General features: G+C 52.4%; 1 protein-coding gene across 1 annotated transcript; it reads left to right on the plus strand.

Moving 5' to 3' along the window:
* Positions 1-944: 944 nt before the first annotated feature.
* On the plus strand, positions 945-2,950 carry BDZ83DRAFT_566785 (F-box domain-containing protein; the record flags this gene model as incomplete). The annotated part of the gene is made up of 2 exons (XM_060503885.1): positions 945-1,312; positions 1,375-2,950. 2 exons carry the CDS (start codon positions 945-947, stop codon positions 2,948-2,950), a joined length of 1,944 nt encoding a protein of 647 aa, XP_060370469.1.
* Between the last annotated feature and the right edge of the window lie 10,183 nt (positions 2,951-13,133).

The following is a 13,133-nucleotide window of genomic DNA, read 5'->3' on the forward strand; positions in this document are numbered from 1 at the left end:
GCGGACCCCCTGAGCTGACGGCAGCAGTAGCCAATCAGAGGCGGTGCGATCCTCCTCCCCCACACCAGCGGTTTGTCGACTCAGGGGTCCCTAGCGCATGTAGGGCGCCTGTGGGTGGGGAGAAAAGACGCTGAAGGCATGAGGAGGGCACTTTTAGTCGTTAGCACGCATCAAGGAGCCACTAAAGACTTCCCCTGGACGCCGGTTCCCGCGGGCGCATGTCTTTGTTGCGCAACGAGGATGCGTCTTTGTTGGACGGTCGTTGGAAGTGTTTCTCGCTGTGTCTCTCTCACTTATCATATACTCGGTGTTCAGTGGGGGAGGGCAAAGGATAAAAATAAAGAAAAGTTCAGCCGTTGTCAACCTGTCACGTTTGCGGAAATTTCATCTGAAGTTTAACGAGAGAAGGGACGCAATGCATTGGACGACCTTTGGGAGGATTTGACTCGGCAGGCCATCCTAGACATAACCGTTGGCAACTTCTCCCAAAGCAGAAAGGGCTGCCCTTCTCCCACCTTACCGAATGCTCCTGCCTACTGCGTAAAGTACTTCTAGTAAGATAATCAAGCCGGACCCCTCGTACCTTGCGGATAAGTCGTTGGGCGCGAGAGAGCGAACAAGACAGCGCGACATTGACAAAGGGCGGTCGGCACCTCCAACAGACAAACACTTGCGCCCATCGTGTGCTATTCTAACTAAATTAATCCTCCATTCGCACCGTTCAAACTTTGGTTCGCCGTAGCGTTGGACCTGCAGAAGCCTCACGCTCCCGCCCCCAACCCACACCCAGACGCCGCTTCCCATCGGCCAATGCGACGCCGGGACCCGTCGACCTTAATATATTATTCCCCTGATACCACCTTGGACAAGCTCTTTTTCCTTCCTCTCCCTCTCCACGAATCTGTTCTTCTGGCATGAAGCTCGCCGTTCGGCCTCTACAGAAGATGGGGTTCTTTCGCAGGGATAAGGACAAGAAGAAGCAGCAAAAGGGTCACCAGCAGTCAAAGTCCCACGAATTCACAGACTCCCAGCTGTCAAAGTACTCTTCCCAGGTCCAGCAGAACTTCCGCAACGTCGCCTCCCCGCCCGGCGCTCACATCCCCACGCGAGCATCCGCCGCCCTCTTCCAGAGCCTGCCAAAGGAAATCCTCCCGCGAATATTCTCATTCGTGTGCCCCCACACCCAAGATGAGACCTACGAGACGTGCGAGACGAGCGCCATCTTTGACGCATGCATGCTATGCGACCTGAGAGACCTGGCTCACTGCGCGCGCGTCTGCTGGAAATGGAACCAAGCGGCCAACGCCCTGCTGTATGTTCTTTTCTTTTGCTCCCCCTTGTAGCAAAAGCCGTGCTAACCATCTCTCGTTCTAGGTACCACAGCATCCGAATCGACGCCGTCCACTATTGCCCCCGCGAGATCTACCTGTCAGAGCAGCGCAAGCGCAAGACCTTCTTCAAGCGCAACGCCGACCCCGAAGATACCCCCACCGCCCGTCTGAAGCTGCTCTGCAGAACTTTGCGCGAGGATCCCACACGCTTCGGCTCAAGAGTTCGATACTTCAAGGTCCCCTATATGCTTCGCGAAGCCGCCACAGCCGATCTTGCCCGCATTATCCACGTTCTCCCCAACATCGTCTACGTGGACCTACCCGAGGGCCTCTTCGCCGATGAGCATGGCTACGCCACGTTGAGGCTCGAGGTTGAGGCTAGATGCCGAGACCTCCGCAAGATGACGTACCGCGCAGGCGCTGAGAGTAGCTTGTCCAAGCTAGCGCACGGCGGTATCTGGCAGAATCTCGAGGTCCTGGAGCTGATCAAGATCAACATGGATCCCATCGTGCTGCGGCATGCTCTGGCCAACCTGCGGAAGCTCCGCGCGCTAAAGGTGATGGAGTCGCAAGCCTTCTCGGACGATATCTTTGCCCGCAGTGAAGAATTGCCTCCGTTCCCGCCCCTCGAGGAGCTCGTCCTCAGCAATACCCCGGCCGTCACTGCCCAAGGCTTGGTGGACTACCTGAGCCGGGCCGATACCCGCAACCACCTGCTCGTATTGTCCCTCCTCAAGACGGGCGTTCACCCGGCGACACTCGCCGATATCTTGTCTGCCGGCACAAATCTGCAGACGCTGGCTATCGAGGCCTCTGTAAGCGACGCTTTTAAGAGTGGACCCCGGACGCGTAGGCTCGCGTCAGTCTCTCTCGAGTCGCTGCGTTTCGAAATCACCGCTTCCAAGTCTGCGGGTCCTTACTCCAGTGTCACAGCTAGTTACTACACTTATTTGGCCGCATCGCTCAGAGGCAATGGGATGCCCAATTTGCGGTCAGTCTACGTGCTGGACGAGTTCTTCCAAGACGAGCTCGAGGGTCTGCCCCGCCCCGCCGCGGCGTTTTCCTCCTACGGCGCCAACGCTCGTCCGAAATCCTCGCACACGCCCGGAGCCAACCGGCCAATGTCCGGTATGGGACCCGGCAGCGGTGGTCGCGGCGGTCTCGCGCCACCTAGCAGCGCCGGCATGGCGATCCCTCGACCTTTTGCGGGGGCTTCTCAGGTGCGCGCCTCGCAGCGCTTCAGCTCGACGAATCCATTTGCCGGTACCGGGCCACTCTCACACCCTCTCACAATCTACTGCAAGGCGGACGATGCCTTGGACTGGTCCTCGGTCATGCTACAGCCTACGGCGGCACTAGGTGGCGGATCTCGCCACAGGGGAAGCATGAGCATTCACGGCGACCGGCCAATTAGTTCATACGGTCTTGGCGCCGATATTGCGGGATCAGGCTGGAACACGGCGGCGGCGAGGAAGAGTGTCATGGTGGGCAACGGCGCGGGTATGTTCATGGCCATTCCGAGCCAGAGCACCGGAGGCAGCAGGGGAAGTGACGAGGATCTGTGGCCGAGGCCCAGCACGGCGAATAACGAGAAGAAGTCGAATGATCTCTGGCGGTGATTGACGGTGGTGGTGGTGGTGGTGGTGGTGGTGATGGTGATGAAGGGATACCGGACTGCGAAAAGGTGGCCGGCGTAACAGTAACTGATTTGCCCTCCCGACAAAGGACAGGGCGCGAGGGCAGATCCAAAATGAACAAAGTACAGAGAGATGTGTTAATGATGGAAGGTTTGGACAGGGATTTGGGATTTGGGATTGCCATGGAGAGAGGGAGAGGCCGACAGAGATGGTTATCCCCAGGCTTCCACCAAAAAGAATTTGTCCTATTCTTCTTTCTTTTTCTCCTCTCGTTTTCTTGTTTTGCGAGATGGAAATTCGGGATAGTTAGGATGCTTTGCGTTACAATTCGTTTGTGACGAGACAATACCCCGATGGTTTGCTTACGGAGTAGATGGGGATGGAATTTCAAAATACTTTTATTTTCCGTCATGAGTGTGTTTGGTCGATGCTTCGTGATGTTGCTATTGAAAATTCTTCTTACGATGAGCTTTCGTCCTGCTGAAGCCACGACCGAGATACCTTTCTCTCTCTGCTCAGGTAGTACCGGCACGGAACCGCTATTGATGGTATGAAAGCTGTTTTCCCATGCTGCCCCCGGGGATTCATGGTGAAGGAAGACCATACGTTTCGCAGGGTATGTATAGAGAAACCTTATCCAACCATGCTTTTTTGTAATTTTTCTTCCCTTGGACTGGGATAGACAGACGGCAGGCATCTTTCTTTTTGTAGAAGTCCTGTTACTTATAGACTGAATAGAGCAAGTATTCAGACTGTTTGGTCAGAAAGTCCTGGCAGAGCTGGACTTTTCTTGCGGATGGGAGAGCTAGGATTGTACTCTTGGTAAATTACCCTCGTCGTGGTCTGGAATGGTAGATGTCCCATATACTTTGACAGAATCTACTTGAAACAAATTTCTCGTCGTTACAGTGTGGCTGAATAATCTCGAGAGGCTTCCAGCTGGAAGCTATTGCCCTTTAGGTCTCTGGTAGAGAGTTTCGAATTGACCGTTGAGTAAACCCCTTGGACAGTCACTATAGGAGTCCCTTTCCTTTTGCTCTGTCACAGTATCGACCTCAATATAGCCAATCAATAGCGTCTTGATCCTTCTGGTAAGTACTCTGCGTTGAATTAAATCATCACTATGACTCTTCGCTTGGTATGAAAGTGTCCTTTTCGGACCCGATCAAGCACATGTGACGACCAGAGGCGAGAGTGATATCGCCCATCGTACCCTTTCGGCCATGCCCTTCCCTTCTTGCAGGTTTGCCGCAACTCATCTGTGCCGTACCCACATCTGTGACAAGCAGGAACTCTATGGGTAGAGAATCAGGCTCAGCGGTCCCCTTCCACTGTTCCACTGTCTGTACGCGCTTGGCAGCACTCTTTTCGTATCTCCTCTGGAATAAGAGGAAGCCACCGAGGTTCCTGTGATGGAGGTCGGTGTAAGGCAAGGTCGTCGTCGTTACGTCTATGAAGTCTTGGCTGGACTTTGCAGGGCTTGGATCTGAAGTACGATCCAACCATCGAATACGAGCACGATACTCCTGCTATCCTCTAGTATACAATTAGGCAAGCTTCACGAAGCCTTTTAACTTTTACTGAAGCCAAGACTTAGGGAGAAGGTCAACGCTGGGTCTAGGCAGCTATGCTGTTCTTTTCTTCTTTATCCCCTCCCAAGAGAATCCCCGACAATTGCTAATAAATTGTGAAATCCCTGGCAAAATATGGACATTATCTAAGTTCACATGGACAACTGCTATTGTTGACACTTCAGCTACTTTTGGGCTCGTTGTCCATATGCTTATTTGTTGGCGGCTAGTAGATGATGGAGTTAGAGCATTACAGTGCCTTTCTGAAAGAATCAGATCTCTGTATTTGCTGAGAAATTGGGCGTGCGTTGTATTAGATCGACTTGAGGACTAAAAGCGGCCCCTGGGTAATTCGGCTATCGTTGATGGTTACATTTCCATGACTACTGACGGATCACAAGTCGAGAGATTCAGTAATGCGCTCGTGTGAATGCGGTTCATCTCTGCGTCCAACTTCTCCGGGCTCAATACTGGAGAGACTCTCTCTCTCTCATGGCGTTACGGGGTTCTCTCACCGTCACTTCCTCGAGCCCCTCCCGAGTGGCACGATGTACGACGTATCGCAACAACCTCTTTCCTCCAAGCAGTGAGGTTTGATCCTATGGCAAGGGCTGAGCACGGGATCTGTCAATGCTCCAATGGGATGTATTTGAAAGAGCCAATGCAGAGGTGGAATACGGAGGAGAATTCCCTCGGCAGTGAGGAGCGGGTGAGCCTGCCTTTGATTTAGTGTTGTGCCGAGCACCATAGTTTTATAACCGTTCTCAATATTCTCTGTTTCGTTCGGTATTAGGGTCGAATACGAACGGTAATATACCCTTATCTCTTATCTCTGGGTAACACCTCGCCGTTTTGAATGCTTCCATGATATGACATATTCAACAGGGTATACGCTCTCGAAGATAGGTAACAGCTTCGGCAGAGTCTGCTCCTTATATACATCTCCTGTTTACACGGCGTTATTAAGCCTCTCAAGGCAGCAAAGTAAGCGCCAGTCTTAAAACCATTGAGCAATCCAGCTCCTTCAATACTAATGGCGAATACTTCTGTCGCATTGCCGTGGCCGTGGAGAAATCGGCTTTAGATCCTGTAGATATTGATTTATATACACCAATGTGATGATGCCCACCGTCCTCAAAGGCGTGAGCCTGCCGTTCTCAGTCTGCATGATATAGAGACACAGAACAGGAGTGAGGCAACAACACTACAGTACCGGCGTCGGCTTAGCTTACTCCATCCTGTCCCTCCCTCTTGCCAGTGGATGGAGTTCGGAGGCAAGGCAGGGACTCGCGTTTACCATGATTGATGCAGAAAAGTCTCCTCTGGTGCGACTGGACTGGTGGTAACTCCATGCTGAGCATTAAAGCTAACAACAGTCTGCGATGAAAGAAAGGGGCAGGCTTATACGTGTCTGGACTGTCGGAGAAATAGACCAGCGGCACCCTTCAGCGCGCAATGCGACTTGTAGACGTCTCGTTCAAGGCCGTGTTGCGGACGTCTGTTGGAAGCTCGAGCTCGTCCAGTTCAATGGTGACCGACTTGAGATTCTACGCCGGAAACAAGCAGCGCTGTCTAGTGATGTCATCTCTGTGTGCATCGTTCGCTTTCGAGAGAGAGGCACCAGCAGTAGCTTGACAACCGGGATCGGGGACTCGTTTCTTCACGTGCCCACTGTGCCACGACATTGAGTCAGTCACTTTGTACAGGGCTGGCTGTTGCTTCCAAAGCCACCGTCTGGTCCTTTGGAATACCTCATTTATATATCCGGCACCGGGCGGTAGTTTGGAGTCCTTGTATTTAAGTTAGGGTATACGTTAAGAAGGACGGCGGGCAGCTGAAGAGGGACTGCTTACTTGGAACTATTACAGAACAACCATTACGACAGCAATCGTTCAGGGAGTCACTTCCCAAGCCATTGGCGCTCTGCATCATCACGGTCTCTCAAGCTATTCAACGTCTGCCTGTTTCATATGCACGTAACTACAAATTAGTCAATGCTGTCTGTCAAATGTGTTTATACACATGGCGGCAACTGTCGGCACGAAGTCATTTGCTCCTCCTGTGTACAGTCCGGCAGCGAACTAACGCGCTCGGTTCCTTCTTTCTGGCATCATTGAGGAGAAGGTATGCCTTTCTCTTACAAGTCTTCGGCGTTGTGTGACGGGCAGATTCTGCCGCAGTCTTCAGGACAACGTGATACGGGCGTATACACAACTGCACACCCTATCTCCTATGAAGACTGACCAGCAGAACCATCCCATCCTAGTACTCGTAGCTTGACTGACCTCTCAGGATGAGGAAAGGGCGCTCAACGAAACGTCTACCAAAAGGACACTTAGATCAGCGTCGGGCAGACTCCTCTGGATTATGGCCCTGAGAACACCACGCTCTCGCATTTCTCCTGACCTTCTATCCGTGGTGCCAAACCACAAAGTCATTCTTCACTTGAATATTCGGGATACATACCTGCCTCTCGAATGAATATGACCTAGCTTGTTCGTTTGAAGCAGGTCCCACGAGACTGAGACAGCACCCGCGCTGGGGTTCTTGTTGACGGCGAGATCTGAGAGAGTCTTGTATGAAATCTACGACCCCCTGGGGATGCTTGTTCGCCAGTGTTGGATCCTCAGAAGAGTCCATGAAAGCTCATACTCATGTCTTGAGGATCATGGGATTGCTGGATTGCGTTGCTAGACTATTCGACGCTCTCAATCTGGTTATATTCGAGTGTATCGAATTTAAATCGTACGCCAGACCTCCTACACTCCATTCCCGAAAAAGCAGGATATAATGACCCTGTCGAGTTTATCAACTTCCAGCTTTACGTCGCCTCAAAGCCATAGTGAAATTGTTCAAGTTCCAGCTTCATACCGCTTTGGAATCACAATTCGAGATCATATGAAGCTTCCTCCGCAGTGTGTCCGAGGCACCAAAGAGGCATCCAATATCTTGCCCTTCTACAGTGTTGAGACGTATCAAACCTACATCCTCAACCGTCTATACCAAAAGCCAATGAACCTCTCCCAATCTTCATTTTTCATTCTCACATATCCTATTTCTTCCTCTTTCTTCTATGTTCCGCCCGAAAGGGCATCCAGCTAGTACTCACCGTGAATAAGCAACCACAAGTCACATCCCATCTCCACCCCTTCCAAGATTTACACCTCGAGTGCGTCCACCAAACCCCAGCCCAAGTCACCAAAGAGCTCATCTCGTACAATATGAAAGTCTCGTACTCGCACAGGTAAAAAATATCTCAATAAGAACAACCCAAGCCCAACGTTCTTTTCAGCCGCAGGGCAAAGTCCGCCTCGCCACTAGCGCGTTTGAAATTGAAGAATAACCCGCCTCTTAATTCCCCGAAGTCTTTTCGCTTAACTTGTAGTTTTCTTTTCGTTTTCCATCTTTTCTTTTCACAACGCTGTGGTGATGAGACATTCATCAAGGAACGGGCCGGGCGTTGGTGCTGGCCTTCTTCTCACACCGAGCTGAACGATCTCATTTCACTTGGACACCTTCACGTTCACCTTTTTGAACTTAGGTGCTTGCCTGCTTAGCCATATTTTGTAACCAGCTCGACGCCAGGTATATGAACCCACGTGTAAGAGATGTTCAAGTCGAGCTTCGGGGTCCAGTCCTGGCAATACCTGCACCGACGCCAAGGGAAACGCATACCGTCGTCAGGGATACTTTCCCATCACCCGATACTTCCGTCACCAGCCCAATGATGCACGATACGCGAGAGCCATGATTCTACTACCATGCAGTCCCCTACCGTATAGTCCCCTTCAAAATGCAACATTCGAAAAGCGGATTTGCAAGAAGAGCAGGTACATACCCAGATTGTGCGCAATACTGTGTGACCTCATCGTCCTACCATAACAACAACCACCCATGCGGCATCGTACTTTCTCCCGCGATGATGGGCTTACCTGCAGGTCTGGGGAGGGGTACAGGGGAGGTGACTTGAACACAACATGCGAACAGGCGTGCCTGCTTAACGATTGTTTGCCAGGGTCTCTGATAATCAGGCCCCTCGTCTGGCAAGAAAGGTATGGTTCAGAATAGGGAAGAAACAAAAAAACCAGGAACGCGTGGTTGCGAAGCGGGAACGCTACGCATGGCATACGTAGAAAGCCTCCCAAACCTACCATTTCTCGGTGAAGTGGTTCCAACTCCAAATACAATCGCAGGGCCGAACTTGCTAGACCCTGCATCCTCCGGCTCGCGAATCCCGAACCAAGATGTGGCACGAACGAACCTTGGCTACCCGTGCTGCAATGCAGAGCTGGCAGAAAAAAAGGCTATATGACGCTATCAAGCCTCATTCCCGAAGAAACCCCCTCCCCACCGCCAGGATATACTCCAACTTGCCCAAAAACTCATGGATGTAAGCCCTGGTCTGGGAGAAGGTTCCAGACCCTGGTTTTCCAATAACTTGGGACATAGACTGCACGGTGATTCTATACTGCGTAAAGTCGAAGCAAGGTTGGAAAGGTGGTAGTAGGGTATGATGAATCGTAAAGGAGGTGGGAGGAGGGGAGTCAGCGATAAGCGACGTCACGGTGCAGTGTCCCCACGCAGCCTAACCCAAACACACGTTTCTGCCAAACTACTACAGGTACGCAGCAGACTGCAGTTGAGTATGAAGCAGCAGCAGGCTGAGAGTATGGCGAGGGTTCATCAACTACCGTCGATCGACGGCAGAGGGGAAAAAAAAACAGAGTTGCACTACGCCCAAAAGTAACATCCCGTCCAAGTTGGACAATATGCCATCTACGCAGTGCAAGTCCGGCTCTGATGCCGTGATACTGTTACACTGTGGCACACATGTACATATGTCGTCGGGAACAAGGTTGGTACTACGGATAGGTATTCATTCCCATGTCCCCAGAATTTTGTGTAGAGCGAATGAGACTAGTCGAAGCAGCAGAAGCAATCTTTGAATTGCGAGTAGTCAAGCTTGAGAGAGAAAAGAACGCAAGAGGAGGTTGGAAGCGAAGGAGTCGGTGGATCCATTGCCGCGTAAGGGGAGGTTGGTCGAAACGTAATGTCTCTGTCTTGTCTTTCGCGTATTGGTTCATTGAGGCGAATTACATCCAAGAAACAAACTGCGAGCAACGAACGACATTCATAGATGCGGTTGGAACTTGGCTCGATCCAAACTTTGCATTGCAATGAATCGTTAGCTTAAGCTTGTCTATGGCTGCCGTCGAGGGAGCAGGTTTGGACAAGACGTCCAAACCATCAAAAGATGCCCAGTGACGTCGGGAAACGTTGGTGGTTGGGCGGTTGGATGCAGCAGGTGGGGGTGTTGCAGGGATGATGTCATGTCGCCGTTTTTTGGCTTTTCCCTTCCCTCCACTCTCCCCCGAACGAGGTGGAGACTGCAACACCGGCGACCGGGCACGGTGCACCGCCGGGACCAACAGCGTCGGGCGGGGGGAGAGGAAAAGGGGAGATGCGGAGGCCGAGACGGCGATGCGGAGAAAGCAACCGGGGAGACCCCCTACTGCTTGCCTCCGATCGACATTGAATTTGATAAGAGTCCGTTTCAAACTAATCGAAACGGACACGCCCTTGGAACTTTCCATCGTGCCATCGCTGGACAGTGCATGATCCATGTCTGAGTCGCCGACGGCCGGTGCTATTCGGGTCTTCGCGACGAGTGCAACCCCCAGCGTGGGATTTGTTACGGTTGGACATGTCTGGATCCGTTTCAGACCGCGACGGAGGGTCTCGCAAAGCTGAAGTGTTGGCCCGAGTGTGAGACGATGGACGCTTCTATCGTCATGCCTTGAATGGAGACTATATCTTGCTACGGTTATTAAAACGTGAATCGAGTTTGTTCGCTGCGTTGCGGCAACTCGAACGCTTATGTTGCTGTATTTCTCCAAGGTAGGGCTGATCGTCACCGAGGCAAAACGTTGCACCGTGCAATGAGATATCAGCAACGTCTGACCAACAATGGGATACTTTGGCAGACAGTGCAGGAAACGTCGCAAGGCTACACGTAGGATCTGAAAGCGCAGTCGCATGTCAGCACTGCATGAGCGTCAGCACCATAACCTCGTCAATCGGCTACCCGAATAAGCTCACAGTATGAGCCACAAGAAAGATGCAGATGACCTACCTGTCGTCGAGGCCACCGTCCATTGCTCACTGATGGGAGCCCTCTCGGCATGCCCATAGGCTACTTGCTCACCAACGTCTTGCTTGTGCAGCTGACTCAGTGCGACGATGCTCTCCAGTGTTGACATCCGCATACTCGGATGATCCCAAGGGTCCATGGCGGTGAGCTGCGTTTGCCAGCTTCAGGATGCTTCTCAGGGAGCGTAGACCCGGCCACCATTCCAGATTGGTGTCGACGAGTTGACAGTCCTGAAGTTTACGACAAGGTCCGAATCCTGCCCAGATAATTGGGCTGACTGCGCCACTACTGAGCAACTAGCCGTAGGCAGACAAATTTGATCTTTCGTCCACCTGATAATAATTTCGGATTCTCGTGGCCCTGGACAATTTGTCAAAGGCGCCAAAATCTTGTTGACTTGAGCAACCGATCACTATCAAGCTCTCGGAAGGATCGCAGTCGAATCCGAGGCCGAAAAGTATCAGAGTAAAGACGGCGTGCATAACCTCAACATCGGACTGCTGACATCCTATCTTGGTCTTTGTCAGCCTCCCGGCAAACACATGGCCCGTCCAAAGTCAGCTCTCGAAAGAAGAGACGAAGTTGGAATCTTATCGGTCCGCAAGCGAGTGGGATTTTGTTTGGTTTCTCTGCGCGTTAGCTGCAACACCAGCTCTGGTGCGCCTTTCCAGCCGCAGACTTCGGACCACCATCTCAAGATGTTAGAGTCGGCGCGGACACGGCCCCACACCACCGGGAGATGCGCACCGAGATACTCGCGAATCAGTCTGGTAGCCTGCTTTGGATATCCCCCGCATGTGTCCATCCCGCGCAGCTGGTAATAGTGGTGTACGGCTCGTTGACATGCCGTGCTATGATCCACCAACTGTCAGTCATTTCCTGTAGGCTTTCGTGTTGAAACAGAACCCTGTCGCATATCATGTAGCGAATGTGCAATTCGTGATACAAGCCCGTAGCGCTCGCTTACTACCGTCCAATAACCAAGACGGCTCGGTCAGCGGCAAGAGAGATGAGACGGCTCGCCACGTAAGGCTGGATGGAAGATATTGCATGATAATGCATCTGTTATCAACGCAGAGCGGCAACATGGGATGGGGTTGCCGCGTCCCGAGAACATCTTTGTTTCTGTCAGGGGCCATGCGTTGCGGGACGTGTATCATTCTCCGGATCCCGCGACGATCACACAGAGCCCGGCATCACGGACGAGCTTCACGGTGGCTCGTCAGAGGGAGCCAGAGATGTCAGATGCAACCCAAGGAATATGACAGAATAGATAGCCATGCGTTTCGGATCATGGCCTCCAGGAAAGACTCAAGAGGAGATGCATGGCGTGCGGCGGCTGGCGGAGGCCAATCCGACGATCTTTGGGTAGTGGCACTGTACGAACGGATGTGGTTCGGCCGCAAATCAACGGCCATGACTCCGCTCTATTTCAAAATATCGCCGCTGGCGTAGTTCACCAGAAAGAAAGCCTTTGTTGAGAACGGGCCGCTGTGGTGTCTTAGACAATGGAAGCCACAATTCAATCCCTCGAGACTTTTCCAGAGACTGGAGGCGACTGACTCTTGACGCTGTCACTCTTCCCCATCTTTCTCTCGCCATTCCTTCGCAGCAGCAGGGAAGAGGGAAAAAATGTGAAGAGGGCCGTGATACAATTTTAGAAAGTTGGACCGGTTAGTACCTTGCCGTATGTGGGCTAGCATCATCTCGCATAGAGGTTGGCGTGCTTGTCGGTTTGTGGCTGGAATTCTGAGGCTGCCGCGATTCTGACCGCTGAGTGGCCCGTTGAAAAACGTTGACTTTATTCAGGCGCCAGGCGGTGATCCGTGATATCCAGTGGAAATGCGACTGTGGGGATGTGAGGCCAAGAAGGTGTGGTTAAGTCGGCCGCGACATGTCCACCAGAGCCACTTCTAGTGGGTGCGCTAGAACTGGGAGAGGTCGACTGGGCTCGTTGTGAGGGAGTGGGAGACTGAGGGTGCAACCTGGCGAGCCTGTTCTGCGGGTACGGAGTATTGTCGTGGGTATTTCGTACGCGAGAGACAGTCGGTCTGAAAACCCGGCGGACCCTTTTACTGTGTGGTAAGGGTGTTGGAAGGAATGGAAGGAAGAGAATGTTCGGCAGCAAGGGACAGACAGTCAAGGGACCAAGGAAGCGAGCCCGCCAGTCCGCAAAACCACCGGGTTCAGGCTCGGAGTTGGTCCGTTGCGGATGAGCCAGGCAGACAGGTTATGAGGAGACGGAGACGAAGGAAGGGACACGGTATCGAATATGCATCCATCGTGTTGGAATTCATCGCATCTTTCGAGGCCCCCCACTGAGGATGCCCTGGTCAAATTACCGTCTGCCGGCGTCAGTCTGGTCTTGGGCTGGCAGCCGACAGCACATGGGCTGATGAATGGGCCAAAATGCGCCGCGCCGTACGCAAGAAATCTTTGAGAG

The sequence above is a fragment of the Colletotrichum acutatum genome (genome assembly GCF_030867785.1).
Source record: "Colletotrichum acutatum strain CBS 112980 chromosome Unknown BDZ83scaffold_7, whole genome shotgun sequence".
Taxonomy (NCBI): Eukaryota; Fungi; Ascomycota; class Sordariomycetes; order Glomerellales; family Glomerellaceae; genus Colletotrichum; species Colletotrichum acutatum.